The 23,115-nt window shown below is 33.8% G+C and overlaps 1 protein-coding gene across 5 annotated transcripts in view; it reads left to right on the plus strand.

Annotated features, from left to right (window-relative positions):
- Positions 1 to 23,115, plus strand: part of RTKN2 (rhotekin 2) — a 115,515-nt gene that overhangs the window by 47,978 nt on the left and 44,422 nt on the right. For all 5 annotated transcript variants that reach the window (XM_073240994.1, XM_073240993.1, XM_037003026.2 and 2 more), the window contains exons 8-10: positions 9,116 to 9,222; positions 10,261 to 10,392; positions 21,423 to 21,588. In XM_073240994.1, the coding sequence (XP_073097095.1) occupies positions 9,116 to 9,222; positions 10,261 to 10,392; positions 21,423 to 21,588 (405 nt within the window). The remainder of the gene's footprint in view (positions 1 to 9,115; positions 9,223 to 10,260; positions 10,393 to 21,422; positions 21,589 to 23,115) is intronic.

The raw sequence follows: 23,115 nt of genomic DNA on the forward strand, positions 1-23,115 counted from the left end.
TCTGAATCCTTGTCTTTTACTTGAAAATGATGACTTCACCACCCTTCCACTTGGCAATGAAAGCCTGTGTTATTTTTAAATTTAAAATTGAGGAAGCCAACCCTTCTGTTGGTAAGAAGAAGAGGATATGAGAGAAGATAGGGCCAAATTCACCTTAACCCTTTTCTCTCTGGATGATATTGGGAGTTGTAGTTTATGCAAAAGAAAAACATAGTGAGATGAAGTAGGGAGTTAAGTGAGTAGAAAGGTTTGTAAAGCTTAGCATGAGCACTTTCCACTGTCCCAGATTATTTTACTTGTGATAAAAAATACAGAGTGGTATTGGTAAAGTAGTTGGGAAATATGATTTGAGTTATTTACTCTTGTTTTCCATAGCAGAATATATGAAATTATATGCTACCTTACTTATGTTGTAAGATGGATGGCTTTGTACTGATAACATGGTTAATTTTACAACAATATTTTTTAAGCTCCACACTAAAAATTACATTAAAAGTAAAGTTCATAAAATGTAAATGTATAGTTTAACAAGTAATTATGAGGTGACTATATGGAAAACCACTTTGATGTCAGAAATAACATTGCCAACACTACTTCCCTCAAATTATTCCAGGAGTAAACAAGTCCCCATTTTTATGGTATTCACTTCCTTGTGTATCTTTATGATTTTACCACATATGTGTCCTTCCCTAAGTAGTATAATTTAATTTTTCTTGGCTTGAACTTTTAATGGATAGAATTACATCACGTCTTCTTAGTGATGGATGTATGCATTTTACTGCTGATAGTATTTTATTATATGATTGTATCACTATGTATTTATCTCTTACTCAATTATTTTTAACAGTTACAGCATTCTTCAGGTTTACTGTTTCTTGAGTTAGTTTTAGTACGTTTTATACATATATATATATATTTTAAGGTATCATGATATACAGTCTTATGAAGGTTTCACATGAGCAACAGTGTTGTTACTACATTTACCTATATTATCAAGTCCCCCACACACACCCCATTGCAGTCACTGTCCATCAGCATAGTAAGATGCTATAGACTCACTACTTGTCTTCTCTGTGCTGTACTGCGTAAGTTATATTTTTATACATATGCATCTGTTTCATCTAAAATATGAAGTTTAAAAGCATTAACTTCTTCATGGTAACTTTATTGGATTTCTAGCTATTTGTACCTCCTTTCCATTCCTGATACTAGCTTTTTGTACTTTCTCTGTTTTTTTATCATCAGTCTTGTGGTAGGTTTGTCCATTTTTTTAATTCAATGGTGTGTTCTATATATGCTATGTTACAAATACTATAATCTGCATGTTGTATATTACTGTGAGAGGTGTGATAAAATCTGCTATGATTGTAGATTTTTCTAGACCTCACAGTTATGTCTATTTTGCTTTATGAATTTGAGCATTTACTATTTGATGCAGTTTTTAAATTGTGTATTTTCTTCTACTCTTTAACCTCAAACTGTACTTATTTTTATAGTAGCTATGCCTCCAAATGGGATTATATATTGGACTTTAGTGTTTATCCAACTTGATAATATTTTTGTGTTTTAAATAGTTTCTAACCCAAATCATATATTAAATATTTGGGTTTAAATGTACCATCATATCCTGTGTTTTCTATTTGTCTTACATGGTCCATGGTGGTTTTTCTGTTCTCTCTTACGTTTTTAAGGATTGATAGTTTATTATTTCAGTTTTTCCTTGTTCTAATGAAAATTATAATTGCTTTTCTCATCTTTTAGAAATTACCTCTAGAAATTTCACTAATCATACTTATTAAAGTCTAAAATTAAAATAGTTTTACCTTTTTCTCAGACATTGCAAGAACTTTAGAATAGTTAAAACCCATTACTCTCACCTATGTGCTATTGTTATATATAATTCTATTTGATTTTTAAATTTCACAAAATGTTTTATACATTTAATGTAGATTTACCCACATGTTTCTACGCACTACTTGACTTTTGTACCTTACATCTGGGATCATTTTCCTAATGCCTTGAAGTATAATCTTTTGAATTTCTTTTAGTATGTTCAGCTGGTGTCTTACTTTGTGTTTGTTAGGAGATGACTTTATTTTGCTTAATTCTTGAAAGATATTTTTACAGGATATAGAAGTTAGGCAGTTTAAATATTTTTCTTTTGTATATTAAAGATATAATTCCACTATCTTCTGGCTTCTTTTACAGAGTGTTGACAATACAATACCATATTATACACTTAAAAATCTGTTAAAAGGTTAGGTCTACTCTTAGGTGTTCTTTTCACTGTAAGATATAAATAAATAAACACTTTTAAAGTGCTTCTTATTCTTATTCTCTGTGAGTATAATTAAAAGAAAGTATTACAATGAAGTGGTTAATAGTGGGGCTGTGGAGCCATCAGCCATGGATTCATATTCTAATTCTACCACTGGCTAGCTCTGTGACCTTCAAAAGTTCCTCATTTTATTATCATTTTCATTTTACTGATGAGTAAAATATAGCTTAGAGAATGTAACATGCTGGATCATGTAGTAGCAAGTGGATGAGCCAGACTTTTAAGAGCACAGGACAGGCTGTGCTCTTTCTGCTGTGCTCTCTGTTCAGGCATGATTACAGTTAAAGTGCCCAAAGACACAGAATACTGTTGGTGTGTGTGAGTAATGGAATTGATGATGAAAGGTCCCATTCTTTCAACCAAATCATCTGAAAAGTTTGGAAAGAAATAAAATTCACAAGAGAAACATAAATGCTAGCAGTGATTCGTCAGTCATTTTCAGTGTTCTGTAAGGTAACTAGATTCTCCTTTAATAAAGTGCTCATGGGCAAATACATATGGGAACTGTGTAATACAGCTTTCTTAGAGGAACACAATACAAACTAACAAATTAAAGCCTGTGAGAAGCTTATAAAAACTAACACCCCAAAACTGTTGACATTGGAACTTGTAGATTCCATAGAATAAAATCTAAGAAACACTCAACTGTATGCCTAATGCTTTTTATATAATGGGTATATTCCTAGAAGTGTGTGTAAATTAAAATCTTGTAAATCAAATATATTTTGAAAAAGAAGAAAGCTTGTAATTAAAAAGAAACACAATTTGATATAGAAAAAAGTCACCTTGTAATATATTCATCAATATAAATCTATGTCATTATAATGGATTTTCCTAAGTAAAGCTCTGTCAATTTCTACCAACTAGTATAAAGAGGAAATACAAGAATTTCAAAATTGATAACTCGACTTTATTACTCTTGCTAGTTGAAGGGAAAAGCCAAATTATCTTAAGGTTTATATTTGTCACCAAGAAATTTTTGTACTTTTTATAAAACAATGAAACCACATCATGAAGACTGACTCGCACGCACGGAACCGAGATGTTATCTGGCTTCTTTCTCTTGCCCTTGTTTTATTTTTGTTGCTGTTGTTTTTAAACTCTGTTTTGTTCCCCATTTGAAACTACAGATAAATTAGATAAAATCTTAAAGAAATGAAAAGTCAAACTGCTCTTTCACTTCCTGTTTCATTTTATCTTGCCCTAGTCACTCCCTTAATCAGAAAAGAAGAATTAAGTATTTTGATTAAATGTGTTACATGAGGACTGAGTAACAGCATTGCAAAGTGGAAAGGATATGGTTACAGGGGCGACACCACCCTGGGTATGAAACTGAGAAGTGTCTATTATGTGCCAGACCTGTCATCTAGTGCAGTGAAAGATGTCATCTGCACATTATCTTGATTTTCAGAACAGCCATCCTACTTATAATAGGTAGTACTTTTTAAAATGAGAAATTGATGCTTAGATAGGTTAAGTGACCGGCCTAGATGCCATATTTCTTGTCAGAAGTAGAGGAAGCTGTTACTCTGCATTTTACTCCACAGTAGTGCTGAGCTGTAAAGAAACCTAGGTCAGAAGGAACAGGTAATTGCAGGGTTGGTGACAAGGGGTCTATAGAGCAATGTATTGTACATCCAGTATCCCTCTTCAAGGACTGCAATCAGGAAGGAGTTATTTTTCTTGGCATGCCATGAACTCTGAACTTAGATCAGAGAAGCACATTGTTATGTGTGGTATTTAGGTTCCAGATACGTTACTGATTGAACAAACTTTATGAACTGGTCTGAAAAACTAATCACCACTTATGATTCTATTTCTTTAGTAAGTGCTTCCTAACTTAAAAAACAAACAGCTTACAGATATTTTGAACATAAGCCATTCATAAATCTAGGATTGCTATCTAAAGAAATTTGCTTCCAAGCTTTAAATTCATATATCACAAAGCTGATTTCAGATGTATTACTGAGATACATGCTTTCATGGATTTTGTATTTCACTTTCTGCCTATTTTAGGAAAGGAGATTCTCCTTTATTTACTTATTTATGTCTGCATTTTGAAATCATTGCCTGTATTTATACATTTTTTTCTCCCATGTCAAACCATTTATTTCTAAGATAGAAGGCTTGACAAGGTATTAATAAAAAGATTTGAATAGTCCCAGATAATTTGTAGAATGTAAGTTAATAAAAATTTTTCATTTTACTTTGTGCTCTTCACCCTGACTGTCTTTTTGATTTAACTGATATACCAAACTTTGGTTATGTTGCATCTGTATATTAACTAATTGTATTTTTTTTTTTGTAGAGAAAAATTTGGTTTATTTCGATAACATTTTTGTTGTCCTTTGTTGTAAAGCAAACAAAAACATTGGCTTGAAAGTTACAGAAACGATGTGTTGGAAACTCTTATTTCAATTGTAAAATTTAGGGGTTCTAGATCACATTATATGTAATTCTTTTTTTTTGAGAGGGCATCTCTCATATTTATTGATCAAATGGTTGTTAACAACAATAAAATTCTGTATAGGGGACTCAATGCACAATCATTAATCAACCCCCAGCCTAGTTCTCAACAGTCTCCAATCTTCTGAAGCATAACGAACAAGTTCTTACATGGTGAACAGTGCAAGGGCAGTCATCACAGAAACTTTCGGTTTTGATCACGCATTATGAACTATAAACAATCAGGTCAAATATGAATATTCATTTAATTTTTATACTTGATTTATATGTGAATCCCATATTTCTCCCTTATTATTATTATTTTTAATAAAATGCTGAAGTGGTAGGTAGGTAGATGCAAGATAACGGTAGAAAACATAGTTTAGTGCTGTAAGAGGGCAAATGTAGATGATCAGGTCTGTGCCTATAGACTAAGTATTAATCCAAGCTAGACAAGGGCAACAAAACATCCACGGATGCAGAAGATTTCTCTCAAAACAGGGGGGTGAGGTTCTAAGCCTCACCTCTGTTGATCCCCAATTTCTCACCTGATGGCCCCCCTGCAACTGTGCTTGTCTTAGGTTGTTCCTCCCTTGAGGAATCTTACCCGTCTCTGGCTAACCAGTCATCTTCCGGGGCCATACAGGGAAATGTAAAGTTGGTAAGTGAGAGAGAAGCAATATTGTTTGAAAAGGTTGGCTTTTTACTTCTTTGCAGTTTTATGCCCTGTGGCTTTTTGTCTTGAGGTATCTTTACCACTTGGAACAATTATGATACTCGGTAATTTCGTTATGAGGCACGAATACTACTTAAGGGTTGTAATTAGGAAGGAAGAAAAGCTATAGAGGTAGCAGATGGAAGAAAACATGGAAAGATTGATTATTTCTTTGACGTATCTTCTTGTAGAGTAACTTAAGCATGTATAGGTTTTAAACTACTAATTAAATTGCGTACACACATTAACATAATAGGAATACAGCTACATAACCAAAGCAGACCTACAATTACCAGCCATCTCCAGTGAAACCAAGAAAACCAGTTAGGCACCCTAGGCATTTGCGAAAACTTATCAATGATATGATGGATATTGTCTAACTGAATTTGAATAGTTTGAGAAAAATCAGACAAATTAAAACAACACATTCCTGGGAACTGTTCACATTCCGTATGTTCTTTTAACAGTAGATAGTCTGTAGTCACAAGATTTTGGAGCGCTGCAACTTGCACTTCTCCTAATTCTTGGTTGAGTTCTGACAGTATAGATCCAGTCAAATTTGTTGTTTTACTGTATGCACAGGCCAGCTTTAACTAATTGTATTTTTACCGAAAATGTTTTATTTCCCAGAGTTACTAAAACTTTCTGGTCAATAATAGTAACAGCCAGTGGGTAGCTATTTTATAGCACTGTCAACAGAGGTACAGTGAAAACTAAAAAATCATTTTTATGTGGTCCATTGTAAATGAAGGGCCATATTTTGTGTCTTTATATCTTGATACATTGCATAATTTTGCAGTCCTTTCCTCCATACAGATATGAAAGCTGCGTATCTACCTGCACACTACATTAAAGGAGTATCACAATGGTTTTTGAAAGAAGTTTTTAAAACAGTTGCAAATTTAAAGGAAAGTTGCAAGTTGAATGCTAAGATCTCTTTTTCCCAAAAAATGTATGAGAGGAAGTTGTTAATGTGGTGCTGACTTACCCCCAAACATGCTATTACATATTTCAAACAAACAGGATAACTGGCTATGTTGGTACAACTATCCGAGTCAGGAAACGAATATCCATCCATGCCTCAGACTCCTTTCAGGTGTTGCTCATTGTCCCAGTAATGTCCCTTATGACAAAAGGATGCAGCGAAGAATCATTCATTGCGTTTAATTTTCATGCTTCTTTAGTTCTTTCAGTCTGGACCAGTTCTTCATCTTTCTTTGCCTTTCATAACTTTGATATTTTTAAACATCATAGTTATTTTGTGGAAGGTCCCTCAATTTGTGTTTGATATTTTCCTGGGAAGATTCAGGTACGCATCACTGGCAGGAATGGTGTTACATTTTCACTCCATCTTACCAGGTGGCCTATAGTTTTGATTCATCCCATTACTGATGATGTGCACTTTGATCACTGGGTTTGTGTAGTGTCTGCCGAGCTTCTATGCTTTAAAGTTACTCTTGTTTCCCCTTTATAATTAATATGTATTTTGTGTATGGGAGGTGATACCATTAAACTATGTAAGTATATTATTTCTTATTTGACTTCCAATTTATTCACTGACTTATTTATATCAATTGAACTCATGTTTTCCTGTTTTATTGCATGCATCATAACCTGTTAATAGCATTGTTCATTTTGAGGTTCAAATTGTCTCCAATTTGGCCAATAGGAACACATTCAGGCTGGCTTCCATGTCTTTTTTAATGTCCTCATTGAGTACTTCCTTGCATTATGGTATAACTAGGTTTTTCAGGGTCCTCACCTTCCCTGCTCCAGCCCTGTAATCACCCATTTCTCCAAAGAATGCTGGTACTTTATAATGGAAAATAATATAGGAGCTATGTTCTGGGCTTTAGGTATGTTCATTGCTGTTAAGAGTGTCACTATCAGAGTGTTACTATTCTTAGGCCCTCCTAGTGGACAGAGCTTCATACATGCATATATATTTTGGCACTTATTTCTTAATCTCTGTATGGTGAAAACCATGAGTTCATACCAGAACATCCACTTCTAATCCATCACTACAGAATTCATTCTACACATTTGTTACCTTTCTCTGACAGTGAGAAGAAACCTGTCACCTATTGTTAATGCGTTTTCTTCTTTGGTCCATCTCTAAAGCAGCTCTTCTCCCTTCTTCCACACACAGATGCTTCCTTCCTGCTGGGACTGTGACTCCCTGTTCTGGGCTCCCTCTTGCCCCATGTGAACATTCTCTACCTTGCTTTAGGCTCATAGAATCCACACAGGGCTGCCCTCCTCATCCTGCTCAGGCTTTTAACTCCCCAGGCCTGGCTGCCTTCACCCTCACTCTGTGGGGACACCCTCCTCGACCTGCCTGTGCTCTTGTTGCGCCTCTGCTTGGATGCCTTTTCACTGGGCTCTGACACACTGTTCTGGGTCACCAAATGTGTGGATGGCTTCTCTTCTGCTCAGCCTGACTTCCATGTCTGGGCCACCACCCAGATGTGCTCACCATTCTTACTGCTTGAGTTCTGACACCTCACACTGGGCAGCCATCCCAAACAGATGCCTGCTTACTCTCCTTGGGCTCTGAGTCCCCAGACCAGGTCATCTCCTGAACAGAGATCCCCTTTGAGCTCGAGACTGTGCTTCCTGTGATTTGTCTTCAGCCCATTCAGGCTCTGATAACTCATGTGGGGCAGTGCTACTCAGCCTCCTCATCCTGCCTGGCTCCAGCACCCTGTCCTAGCACACCACGGCTCCAACCCCAATTCCTGGCACAGATGCCCCTCTTGGTGGTCTCCACCTAATGGCTTACAATTGAATTGTTCAGTAAGGCAAGAGGAAGAGGAAGGGTGTCTTGCCAATGGGTTTCAGCCGTGGGCAAGTTCACTGTGGATCCAGTAAGACTGAGGAATGACTGAGGAATTACTCTTTGGGTAAAAGAGTTTATTACCTGGCTTTATTCTCCCTAAGATAGGCCAAGCCCTAGAATTATGTCTGCATCTAACAGTCTTCAGGTCTGTAATCCTCCTTTGTCTCTGCTTCTGCACAGAGCACCGGGCAGAGCTCTTTATGTAGTGACTCAGTCGGCAATAACTTACTGCCTGTGCATGTGGAAGCAGTAGCCTAGCAGCAGGCCAGTTACATCAGCAAGTGATTTGGTTCAGGTGAGGATCCTGGCCATTAGGAACTTCTTTTCCCCACAGTTGTGTTCTGAAATGTTTTATTCAGAGGATCACTTTGCTTTGTATTAAAATGAAAATCAGAGCAAAAAGTAGAATTTGACATAAAAACTCACTTTATTAGAATGTTTTTTTTACATCAATTGAGTTTTCTCAATGTAAAATGCCCTGAACTGTTTCTATTGATTAATTACTTTAAGATCAATCAAGACACTTAAAGTTCCATGCCTATTCCAGGTGTAGCATACCGGTAAACTATCAGTTTAATGTCATCCTGTTTTGTCTCTTCTCTTGATTTTGTCATTAAATGAGGTATTGATATTTGAGTAGATAAGTACACTGAGTAAATTAAGAACTTTTGCATATGTTCTTCTATAAAGCAAAAAAAATGTAAAAAGAAAAAAATCAAAATGTATAATGATCGTAGGTAAACATTTGTAACTTGACTTTTTTCTCTCATTTAAATAGAGGAGTCTTCATTTTGGCTGCCCTTATATGGCAACATGTGCTGCCGATTAGTTGCCCAGCCAGCTTGTATGGCTGAGGATGCATTTGCAGGATTTCTTAATCAGCAGGTTAGAGGACTTTAAATATCCTAACAATTATAGTTCCAATTTAGATCTTAATATACTGGCAGTGTTTGATCTTCTGAAATTGAGAAATATTTTTTAGTCTTCTTTTAAATGATGGTTTTCTAAATGTTAGAAATAGGTTGAAGGAGGGGGATACAGGAGGTAAGGATGGGAAGGGGTGGAGTCTAAAGCAATTTTGATGGCTAAGGAGTTACCTCACCAGGTTCCTCTGCTTTATTAACAGCAGTAACAGTATAATCAGCAACAGAGGGCTCCTTGTGGAAATTGGTGAGGATTGCTCAACACCTTTCACATAAAGAACTTCCTGGTAGACAGCTTTTGGCGTAGTTTAGGCCTTTGGGCTTTCAGAGCTGCCTCTGTGCCACCTACTCCTGATTTATTTATAACCACAGTTATTTATATTCAGTAAATAATTAATTATAGGATTCAATGAATCAATAGCTTTTTCTGAAATACTCCACTAAGGGGAAAGAAAATTTGCATTCTTACAGGGTAGGCAACATTTTCCAGTGTTTTGAGAACAGTAAGGGAAAATTGCATTTTGAATATTGAATTATTTGTATAATTTTCCTGAGTCATTAGATGAATTGGTTGGGAATTCTAAGCACTAATATTTAATAGACTAGCTTCTCTAAAACTGCATTGATTTATGATTTTATCTATGTAAAAGTTATGTGGTAATCATCACTTCCATTTTGCTTAATAATACTTTTTGAGAATTCCAAACTCTGATATTAACTTACTCTTTGATTTTGGGGTATTGACTTATTGTATGGTAAATTAATGGGTAACTATCATATTTGAGAATTTCAAAAAAACTAATTTAACTTTGATAGTTTAAGTATTTTGTTGAATTTAGAGTTAACAAGTCAATTAATGGGTAACTATCACATTTGAGAATTTAAAAAAAACATTTAACTTTGATAGTTGAAGTATTTTGTTGAATTTAGAGTTAACATGATGATTAATAATGATTGAAGGTTTATGGTTTCTTGATTTTCTTTTTTTTTTTTTTTTCAGGAAATGGCAAAAGGTCTGATTAGTTGGAGAAGGTTGTATTGTGTTTTAAGAGGGGGTAAACTCTATTGTTTTTATACTCCTGAAGAAATTGAAGCTGGAGTGGAACCAGCTTTGTTAGTATCCATTAACAAGGTAAATAAAATACTGTTTTGAAAATACGCATTTTATGAAATTTGTTCTTTTCTATACAGTTCACATTGTTGCCATCTTATAAGGGAAAGGGAAAGACTGCTAAAAATATGTTATTTCATAAAAATAATCTTATTTTTCTTTCCCTTATAGAGTTTATCTGGTAAAGGAAATGTGTTTTTCCCAAGAAAACAAAATAATAGGAAATGTATACCAGTAAACAGGTTTTATAGCATAGAATGTAACCACATTAACAGGATATCTAAATTTGTCATGAATTAATTTAATTTGAACAATAAATTGTTAGCTCATGTTACAGAGCTGCTCTTTCTAGTTAATATTCAAATGAACCCATAAAAGGACTTCCTTGAGTTACTTTCTGATTTCTTACTGGATTGATGGGCAACTGTCCAGCCTTCTGTCAGAACAGGAAAGCCTCAACAGTCTGTTTAGAATATGTGAGTGCTCACACTGCATTTAAACAACACTATACCACCTTGAGAATCTATCAGATATGTATGTGTGTATATCCATACACCAACACACACATACATACTTACGTACATATGCCGGTTTGTTACAAAGATTATAAAAGTTTAGTTACAAATTTTTCACTCAAAAATCTATAGGAAGACTTTCAAGATAAGGCATCTCTTATCCCACGATCTTAAATTTTATCTTCAACTGTCATCCAAGTCCTGTTTATTAGAGGGTTCTTCCCCATTCACTCTTTATATAGAATTTCTGCTCTGAACTACTTTAATGGAATTCAGACCAGAATATCATGTTTTCTGCCTGTGGAGTGCACTTAATTGTTTCTAGTTGTTTTACGGTGCTTACCTTTGGAGTGGTTGAATTGAAGTATATGATAAAATATGGACCATCACATCTTTTGACTATACATGTTCTATTTGTCTTTAAATTTTCTTTTGAAGAAATATATGAAGTTGTATGTCTGGAGAAACATAGAGATACTGATCTGCTGTATAAAGATGAACTAGAGTTAATTTCTGTGATCTTTTTTAATAACATTTGGTCTGTTTCTACACTGCTTTTAAAAATTACACAGCTTTTTACTTAGGGAAACTCCTTCAATGAGACTTTTTGTTGTATAATTAAGGCCACCTAATTTATCCATTTTTTGTATTAGAAAAATTAGTGTTGCCCTTAAGTAATATACCTTAATACTTTAATATAGTGAATTTATTTTGGTTTAGGTAATAAGGTTTATGAAAGCATATTTTTATTATTAGAAAATTCATGCAGTTTTTTCATTACTTGCCAACTTTTTATTTTGTTTTGTTTATGCATTGTTCACTTTTCCCCACCTTACTCTTTTACACATTTCAATTACACTGGAAAAGTTGAAAGAATAATGAATACCTGGGTACCCTTCACCTAAATTCTTCAGCTGTTGTTAACATTTTGCCACATTAGCTTTCTTTCTAGATAAAAATATTTTTATCTGAACCACTTGAAAATATGTAGCAAACGGCATAACATTCCTTCCCTGTAATAATATTTCAGCATGATTTTTCTAAAAACAAGGACATTTCCTTTATTACCATAATATTATCACACTCAAGAAATTAATTGTGGATAAAATAATATTATCTAATATATGGAGCAGAGTGCCCCAACTGTCCCCCAAATGGTCTTTCTACTTTTTATCTATTGTTTGATCCAAGACCGCATGAAGGGTCACAAAGTGTATCTGGCCAACATGTTTTTCTTTGTTTCCTTTTCATCCATATTGTGCCCTCCACTTGCTGCTGTCCTTTTTTTGTCTTTTGTTACATTGACATTTTTGAACAGTCCAGGCCAATCCCCAAATCCATATTTAACTACTTGACTAAATATTCAGGTTAAACATTTTTGGCAAGAGTTCTACAGAGATGATTTCAACTGTTTTTTGATAGGTAGCCATCTAGTAAAATGGAATCTACCACTTTTTTCTCACATTGTACAATGGAATATGGATAGTCATAAACCAAATTAAAATGTAATCTGAACAAATGATATTTTAAAAGTCATTTTTTTTATTTGAAAACAACCTTTACCTTATCTCCGTCCTTTAGGGTAGGCAGAGTGAGAAAGTCAGCCCTTTTTTAATGGGTGTATTATTTCTGTTTTTTTAAGTGAAGAAGCATGCAGAGAACTTGTCTAGCTAGGAGGTAAAAATATATGACTCACTCTTTTCCTGATGAGGAGAAAAAAATAGATAAAAATTCATGGACTGTTTTTTTGTTTACTCATAGACATACCACTAGACTAGATTTGGAAGGCAAAATTAGACTTTGGCCTATCTCCATACCCACTCTGAATCAGTTTTGAAAGTAGGTCTGAAAAGCAGATTCTGAGCCTGAAGCCACTATCTACCTATAGGCAATGGCTTAGGTACATGTTGAATCTTTACCACTTTAATTTAAAAGGAGTTATAGTGGAACTTCTCTTATTATAGCCCGTGCCTCTGTATTTTCTTGTCTGATAACAAGAAACTAATTCCAGACAAGTGCTTAACATCATTTATGTGACCTGACTGAATTGATCTTTTCCCAGTTGACTTGTTTTTACCCCTGGTAATAAAGTGTGATGACCTGGCAACCGAGAGGATTCTATAGTGAATCAGCTTCATTACTAAGATGCCTGACATCACCGTACTTGGAAATCCCAGTGGTGCTCCACAATTGACCATTACAAGTTCACAGGGAAATGACTAATATACTAATTTGTGTTGACTGGGCCTTAGACTTTGGGACAACATGGGTTGCATTTGATCCTGAGAACTGATGACATAAATATCCCTTCCATTGTACATGACTTTTTGTCTAAAGTACAAAAGAGAATTTTAAGATTAAACCATGAGATAAGAGGATGGGAAGGTTAATATAATTTAGTTGCTGATTTCAAAGATTAAAGTGATGACAGTTTCTTCCATTCTTTGGCCTTCCAATATTGCCATCTTAATTTTCTCCAGTGCTGATTCCTGCACTTTCTCTGTTGAAACTTTTCCCTTTGCAGTTCCTACTACTACCTCATGTTTCCTTTCGACCCTTCCATTCACCAGAAATCTGCATTCTTAACAGTGAATGCCACTGGTCTCCTTATTTAAATTTGACCATATGATATCTTGATCTGGATGGGGAATTCATTAAGCTGTACTACTAAGATTTGTGCATCTTATCTCGATTTTTTTAAAATCACTATATTCAGGAAAATTAAAAGTAAAAAAATATGGCCATTTTAGATAAGACAACTATTTGGTACTTCTGAAAAAATGTGACTGTTGTATGTCTCCTATTAAAATAATTTTTACTTTTTTTTTCTCAACTTAAAAATTATTCAAATTTTCTGAGTTGAAATAAAATACTATAGTGATTGTTTAGCACCTAGATTCAACAGTTAATATTTTGTTATTTTGCTTTCTTTTTTGGGGAGGGTAAACACTATATTTTATTTAATTTTTAATCAGCTTTATGGTATAGTTCGCATAAAATAAGATTCACCAATTTAAAGTGTATAATTTGATAGTTTTGAGAAATAATACACAAATGTGTAATCATTACTACAATCATTATTGGATTAAATTTTCTCTTTTAGCTTTTTTCATGACATTTAAGTTCTACTTTGTTAGCAAATTTCAGTTGTATAACTGTTATCAACTGTAGTCACCATGTTTTACATTTGACTCTCAGACCTTATCACTAGAAGTTTGTAAAAGCTCTTTACTTATTTATATTTTTTACTGTCCCATTTGAACATAAGTCTCTAACATTGACATTTCATTTCTGAGTTATTCAGTTTGGAACTGTTAAAAATGTATGTAATATATAGAGCACATGATATCAGGTTGTTTCACTACTGGCAATGCCAAGTTTACTGACTTGGTCAAAGAGGTGACCACTAGCTTTCTCCAATATAAAGGTAATCTTTCCTTTTTACAGTTAGCAAGTGGTCAAAGTACTGTGTGACTGTCTTTGTTGTCCAACAATCTTGAAATGTTTTTAGTGGCCTGATTGCCCTTGCCTGAATCAGTTATTACATTGGAGATTGCATATGTTTTTCTCATACTGGCCTTTGTTCTGTATGTATTAACTGGCATTCTTTTGTAAGGAGTTTTTCTTGTCAACTAGGAATGAATTTCAGCCCCTCCTGAAAAGGCAGGATAAATGCTTACTGTTTTAATTACCAATTTTCAGAGTAAAGAGTTGGCATTACATATTGGTATTGTGCTGATATTGGCAATATGTATTGGAGTAGTATTAGCCCCTCCAGAAGTAGCAAATGAGTGTCCTGTCTGTTGCTCCCCACAATATTTCCATTAACTAAATAGTCGCTCCAGGAGGGGTTCCCCTGCTCTGGGCTAGTTCACTAAGAATTCACTGAGACCGAACAAGTAGGACGGAATGTTGGGGGTAAAAATGGGCTCATACCAAGATTTATTCTCAGGGCAGTAGGTCAAGTGCTAGACCCCATCCACCTGTCTCAGTCTCTGGCCCTGACTTCTGGCTCTGTTCCCCAGGCGCTGCCTCCACTGGTGGCTTGGTTTCCGCTCCCTTCTGCTCTTAGCACCAGGCTCTGCTCTCCCCTCTTTCCTGCTTTCCTCTCTCTAGTCTCCCTTATTTCTTCCTAGCACAGGGCTCCACTCTCTCCTTAAAGCTGTATCAGCTGTAAACAGTTTATTGCCAAGGGGTGCTCAAGCAGGCTAAGTATTACCTCATCATGTATATAGTAGGTGATATTAAGATCAGGTGAGAATCCTGGCCATAAAATTTCCATTTTCCTTACAGAATAGACTTTTATATATTTAATGCTTTAGATTACTTGGTTCCTAAATATAAGTCAAATGTTGTTTTTACTTTGTAAATTTCTAAGGGACACATGCTATTACTGTATTCTTAAATAAACAGGATCTTTGATAAATGAGAACTTGGTATTTTCTGATGTGTAGAGCAGGTAAGCTCCAGGAGAACTTTAAGAATAGTGTTTTTGTTTCAATTCATATTTCTAATGCTGTGACTCTAAGGTCTTTTAATTTTTAATAATGTTAAATATTAAATATAAATCAGAGTTCCTTTCTTTTGGTTGTCTTTCTTCTTTCATGATTTAGAAAATAATTTTGCCTAATGCTACTTTAAAAATGATGTGAAAACATAATTTTGCAGTTGCTAGGATGTATAAATAATGATTCTGTTATTTTGATCACAGGATCTGTTCTCTAACTATAATTCTTGTCCTTCTAAATGATATTTCCTGTAAGGCTAAGTCAATTCATTAATTTTCAGAGGGAGCCATCTGTGGAAATAGTCACATTAAGGAAAGAAAAGCCTAAAAGCTATTCCCCTCCCCTTTTCAATCTGAATCTGAAAGGATGATTTACTTGAAAGTGATTGCCTCAACTTCAAAAAACTTCCCTATGAATGTTGTTGAGCAAGGCATTCTCAATAAGGGATTCTTAACTGAAGCCACTGGTTCTCCTATTCATTGTAGAAAGCATTTTATTAGCCATATTTTTATCCATTGACAGTTGGGTGGGGAGTGTAATGGAAAAGAAGTATGGGTCTTTGAGATCAATAGTCTTTTCTTGATTTGAATACCATGCATGATCTCACTTTGATGAATGATAAAATCTGTGTTAAGCAAGTCAATAACACTACTTGATGTGATAGACCTTCGTTAAATTGTCTTGAAATTGCTTTTAACTATTATGTTTATCATGGAACCTAGCAAGCAAAATTATTATGAAGCACATGGCATTTTCTTCTGATTATGTTAGTCCTCTTAATGTCTGAACCCTATCAGCTATGCAGATTGTCCTTTCTTAAATACAGCAAAAAGAATTTTTAAATGGCCTTTTCCTTTAGAAATTTATATCCGATTTCACTGACATAAATTGAAAATAATTATAGTACATTACTACTAATCTTACCCAATGCTTAGTTTAATTTCTGGTTGTGTTTTACATATTTTAAACATTCTTTACCATGTATTGTGAAGATACACTTTCTTTGTCATTAGAATATTACACAAAGTCTAAAACTTTTTTTAACCTAGCAACACTTTGTCTTCATTCCTGAGTAACAAGGCTTTAAATCAAACACCTTTCAAAGAACTAATTTATCCTTACAACAAATTTTTGAGGAGGGTGTGAGTGAAATACTATCTCTGTATTATAGATAAGAAAGCAAGCCCTTAGTATTTTGTATTTTATTTAAAAAAATTTTTTTTCATAGAATTTTAAGATAATCTATAAAGGGAATAGTATAAATGAACCCATCTGTCCCTTCACACATTACCGCCACCATAGAATTATTTTGAAGCAAATCCTAGAGACCACACCATTTTACTGCAAACATTACAATTGTCATAGTTAAGAAAATTTATAGCCATATTATAGCCAATGTATCATCAAAAACCCAGACAGTTTTCAAATTTCCCAGTCTTGTAATTTATTTTAAACAGCTTTTTGAATCAGGATCCAAATAAGGGCCATACATTGCAGTTAATTGATTAGGTCTCTTAAATATCTTAATCTATTGACTTTCATTCTCCTCCCCACCACCCACTCCATCCTGACACACACACATTTTATTTTTTGAAGAAATTGGACCATTTATCCTGGACAATGTTCCATAGGTCTGGGTTTTGCTGACTGCATCTTCAAGTTGTCTTTTTTCATCTATATTTGAATCAGGTTTAGGTTTGTTGGTTGATTGGTTAGTAATAATGTATCTTAGAAATTACTGTGTACTTATATTTGGAGACATATAATATGTCTGGGTGTACCACTCATTAACATTCATTGATGAGTATTGCTTAGATCCATTTATTTCATTAGTGATTGCAAGCTGGTGTTATTTTAACATACAGCCTTCATTTATTAGCTAGGAATCCTCTACATCATCAGGTGTTTGGTTGAGGTACAATTCTTATAGGAAAGACAGGATAAAGGCTTGATATTTTGCACTTATATACTAGTTACCAAAACAATGAGGTGGTTCCCTGGCATCCTTTAAAGGTGACCAATGAATTAGTTTTAAAATATCATTATGAATTTATGGATTTAAAGACATTTCATGCATCAATCCATTATCATTGTTATTGATGTTCAAATTGCCCCATCTTTGGCTACTGGAAGCCTTTTCAAGGTAACTTGAGTTCTTCTGATGCAATGATCTTGGATTCCCGGTAGAACAAGATGTTCTAGGATCATCCTATATATATATCCTGACCCACGCTCGGAATCAGCTATTTCTCTAAGGAAACCATAAACTGGATACATAGTAGACTTTTAGGGTCATATTGTCAAAAGTAAGTTAAGAAATAATTAATAAATCTCTTCCTGATCTGGTATCTTCCATTTCACAGAAATGGAGAGATGAAGTACAGTTTTAATTCAAAATAATGAATGACCTAAAGGAAACTTCCTTTGACTTTAGAGTTAATTTTGTTACAATATCAGCTTCTCAGATTATATTGTTATGTATTTTACTTGGCTTTCTCCTGGTACCTACCATCTTATGCTGAGGAAGGTTACAGTTTAATATGTGCTGATTAACAATAAAGTAGAGCCAGTCAAGAATTAAAATGGCACAGTGAATAATCTCAGATCTATCCACAAATCAATAAATGTTGACTATAAAGGATTCAAATTAAAAGGTTTGGGATTAGCAAAAGCAAAGCAGGAAATTCTAACCTTTTGATAGAACTCTTATCTCAGAACAAATTTCCTCATCTGTAAATTAGAGTTGTATTAGGATTACCCCTATAGTCTGAGTCTATCAGTGTAAAACTTTTTATCATTATCTGAGTTGTTCTTTTCCTAGATCATTCATATTCATCAAGTATTTTTCAATCACTTAGTGGGTACCAAGCAATAATTTAGGTGGTAGAAATAGTGGGGGCAAAAATACCCATGTTTCTTTTTTGTATCTGTGAAGAAGATACATCCCTCATCTATACATCCTGTGAACCTACAGTAATAACAGTCCTAAAATTCACCTTGTGTTTTCTAATTCATTCCTTCATTGTTTGAGAAGTGAAATCCTGAGCACTGTTAATATACTTTGCCTACGCCAAAAATCAGCTTGCATAAACTTTCTGACATTATTGGAAACTTTGTTTAATCACTTTTTCTTTGACAAACAGTTTTTTGGTAGAAAAAAATCCCCATTAGTTAAGTTATTCTGGATGATAAAATACAGAAGTTAATCCAAGTGATCTGTATGTCATCTGTACCTCTTAAAAACCTCTTGTGTTTTAAAAATTTAGCAGTATTTATGGTTACCAGAATTAACAGAGTGTACATTGTACAATATTTATATATTATTGCATTATATTTTCTTAGAAGGATATAAATGATCCAATTCATCTAATTTGCTACATAGCTATTTTCATATGAAATGGTATCTTGGTGTTATTAAAAATGTACATATTCATCTTTAAAAAGTCACACTTAAGAGTTAAATCTATTTTAAGCCTATATACAAATGGTAGTCAGAAGTTTGTATTAAGATGGATTTGAGAGGGGAGAAGCAATATTCACCAGTAAGATTTCATACTTTATTATTTGGGTTTTTTAAAATACTAGCAGCAATAGAAGGTTTTTCTCCCCATTGTCCCACCCAGTAAGTCAGCCTTCAATTAGTCTTGTAGAGAAACATATCAAAGATTCTTCCTAGAGTTTACATTATTCTCTGCTAGTGATAATAAGCTTTTTATTTAAAGAAGTTGATTACATGCATTTTTAGTCTCCAAGGATGCCATTTAGGGCACCATATTTTTGCATCTGGTAAATAATCACTGAAGAGTTAATTCATAGATGTGTATTACCAAGGCATAGAAGTGCAAAAAAACTTCTTTATAAAGTTGCAGTATTGGCCCTAAGTCCACTACAATCCTCTGAAAATGCTCATATTTCCACATTTTTTAAATTACAGGATAGACTGTCTCTAAGAAGTCCTTATACTTTGTGATACTCCAAAGTTTCAAAGTGGTGTTGCTACTTTATACAGCATACACTTTTTCTCATGTGATTTTTGAGTAAGAATTCTTTCCTTTAGAAATAAACTTCTTATGTAGCCCCCCTTGTCTGTGGGGCATATGTTCCAAGACCCCCCAGTGGATGTCTAAAAACCACTAAACCATATATACTATGTTTCTTTCTATACATACATACTTATGAGAAAGTTTAATTTATAAATTTGGCACAGTAAGACATTAACAAAAACAAATAAAAAAGAACAATTATAACTATACTGTAAATAAGTCATGTGGATGTGTTCTCTCAAAATATTTTATTGTACTGTGTACTGTACTCATCCTTCTTGAGATGATGTAAGATGATAAAATGCCTACGTGATGAAATGAAGTGAGATGAGTAACATAGGTATTGTGACATAGTTTTAGGCTACCCCTGGCCTTCTGACAAAATGTTAGGAGGTTCAGCTGCTTCTGGACCATGGTTGACTCGGGGTAACTTAAACAGAAGAAAACAATACTGTGGATAAGGGAGAACTACTGTATGTAGAGATCATCTGCCCATAGTTACCCATTTTTCACTGGATAGCTTTCCTTCCTAACTCGTTGCTACTTCAGTAATGTCCACAGAGACATCATCATATGTGTATGTCTTTTTTGATGTGTAACTGTTCATAGTCTCTCTTCACTTTATACTGAATGAAGTGAAAAATTTCTTCCCACTCTTTAATCAGCTTTTATAACTGCCAGGCAAACACTCTTTTGTACACACTACATACAGTCAACTTAATTCTGTTCCTCTAGAACTGCTCTGCCCAGTACAGTAGCCACTAGCCACCAGTGGCTATTAGACACATAAAATGTGGCTGCTCTGAATTCATATGCACTGTAAGTATAAAATACAGACTGGATTTTGGAGATTTAGCAAGTAAAAAGGATGTAAAATATCTCAAAAAATGTTTGTAATTACATGTTAATATAGTATTTTGGATATGTTAATCTATATAAAATAAGTTATTTAAAATAATGTTACAACTAATTATTAGGTAATTATTTTCACCAGTCTTATCTTCTTTAATGTTATTACTAAAAAATCATATATTACATATGTGGCTCACATGGTATTTCTAATGGACAGCATTTCTCTAGCATAATGTAATATCAGTCATTATCCAGGCAGCCACATCCTTTCTTTGCAGTAGGTAGTAGATAGTCCTGTTCAGACATTTTTCCACAAGGTTCCTTGGAAACTATGTGTAGTTGCTAGCTTGTCATGTGGCATCACCATGTCTGTGTGTAACTAGGTTGTTCCCTTATACACAGACAAATAAGCATCGACCCAGTGTTCTACCTAGTATTACCCAGATAAAAGGTTCAGGCTATCGGCATGAGTGGAACCACTGTCTTTGTTGTAGAGTGCTACATTCAGCACTTAAAAAAAAACCCCTCCATCAGGAGGGTTATATTACTTTATGGATCTTTAACTATGAGCTTTGTAAATGAATTTTACATGTGAAATAAATGTTAATGAGGAAAACCTGTTTTGCTGCAATAAACCCTAAGATACCATGTTACTGCTTTAACTGATAACCCTGTATATTATGTATAAATATTAGAATAAGAAACATACTTTACTGATTCTTCTATTTTATTACTGTTAGAAATATAGTTAACATAATTCACATTACACTTAAGACATGTTGTACTTGTTTAATTGCAAATTGTGAGATGTATATAAAAGAAAGCAAACCCTGAGACTGAGAGATCAAAACAGAGGTTGTGTTTTAATCTCCTGTGAATTAACATAAGTGCTATATGTAGCATACTTTGAAACATTACTCAGTATTTTTAATATAAAGCATTTTTTTAAAAAACATTCTAGATTTTGGTTTGAATATTGAAAGTTCTCTCAATTACATATTTTAAATTTCAAATGAACAGCAATAAAATTATAATTGCATCTGGTATAAATATGGCAGCTAAGCAATAAAACATTTATTTGATCATTACAGAAACATTTTCTTGTAAAACACCAATTTTGTCTTAATTTTTAGGAAACCAGAATTCGGGCAATGAATAAAGATGCCAAAAAAAGAATCCTTAGTTTCTCTGTCATCAACCCTGTTGCTGGACAGGCTGTAACTCATATTTTTACAGCTGACAATAGAGAAGATCTTCAGAAGTGGATGGAGGCCTTCTGGCAGCATTTCTTTGATCTTAGTAAGCTGCTGTTTGGATTTTCTAATAGTATATTCATGTCGTATGAAAAGATGCACATAGCAATCTAAATATTAAAATGATATTATAATCTTATAGTTTATATCAAGAATTTTTTATGCTCTTGAATAAAATGGTAGTATATCATCAATACATGCTTTTTTTCCTCAACTTTCCTATAGTGCCTGACTGACTATAGTATATTCTATCATTGAATTCCTAGTATTCCTCCCTCTTACTTTTAAGTTTCCCTGGTACCTAAAACAATAAGACCATTTCCTTTAAATATTAGGTTTTAACTAAAGGCAGTGTGTTTGATCAAAGGGATAAGAAACCATTTGAGTAGTAAAAAACTTCTGTAGGATTGTGATGATACTAAAATATTCAAATGTTCAGAAGAAGACTCATTTTTATGTAACCTGTTAACTCCATATTCGTTATAATATTATCTTGATCATCATCCAAAGGAATCTTTTTTAAAGATCTTTCAATTTCAATAATACAGTCCAATGACATGGAAAAACAGTGTGATATTAATGTAATAGAGTTGTAGTATATAAAATATGTGAGGTTCTAATATTCTCAATTTAAGGAAGAATTTTATCAACAGGGAAATACTGAATTGTATATTGAAAATGTAGGCTCTTGATAACAGTAATTTCTAAGCAAACTAAACATACTGTTAGATTGAACTAGTATTTTTATGTCTTTAGGATGTTTTTCTAGAGAATTACAAAGTAGAGCCATTTTCAAACAACAGAAAATTATTTCTGCATCTCCTTGAAATAATCCTAGAGTCATTTTAAGGCTTCTTACAGCTGATTTCAGGAACTCTATAAAAGGGTTAATACTTGCCGTCCTCAGACTAATTTTTATAAGCCTACTCTGACCCACTGACTGGTAAAGTATTACAGTGATGGTTGGGGAGAGGGCAAAAAAGGTAATTAAATTTATTGATTACCTTCCACATACCATATGGCTTCATTTATTTCTTATAACAACCCAACGAGGAAAAAATTATTTCCCTTTGCTCTAGAGATGAGAAAATTCAGGCCAAAAGACGTTTCTACATTACTGCAGGGAACTACAGGACTCCCTCCATGGCCCTTTAGGACTCTTTAAGGATGTTTTTTTTATGTTATCCCTAGACACTCAATAGATGTTTCAATATTTGTTCCATGCTTATCAGCACTCACTGTGTTTCTTTACTTAAAATTTCAGTTGATCTTAGGTTTATAACTTAAAAGACAACAGCTTCCTTTGATTTGTTGATCACAGCTAAAATTTTAACTGCTTTCATAAGTGCCTAGATTTAGAGAGTCTGTCTTATAAAGGACTCTATTATTTTCAGAAATGATTTTGGTATTCTATAATTTTTATGTCTATAAAACAGGAAGAAGGGGTAATGGAAGATAAAAATGCTAAAATATTATAGTCTAATGCTAAAAATAGTCTAAATGCTAAAATATATATAATATATAACCAACTGCTACTAGATGGTCTAATGTTTTTATTCTCCAGCTTATACAC

The sequence above is a fragment of the Manis javanica genome, chromosome 7, assembly GCF_040802235.1.
Source record: "Manis javanica isolate MJ-LG chromosome 7, MJ_LKY, whole genome shotgun sequence".
NCBI classification, from domain to species: Eukaryota; Metazoa; Chordata; class Mammalia; order Pholidota; family Manidae; genus Manis; species Manis javanica.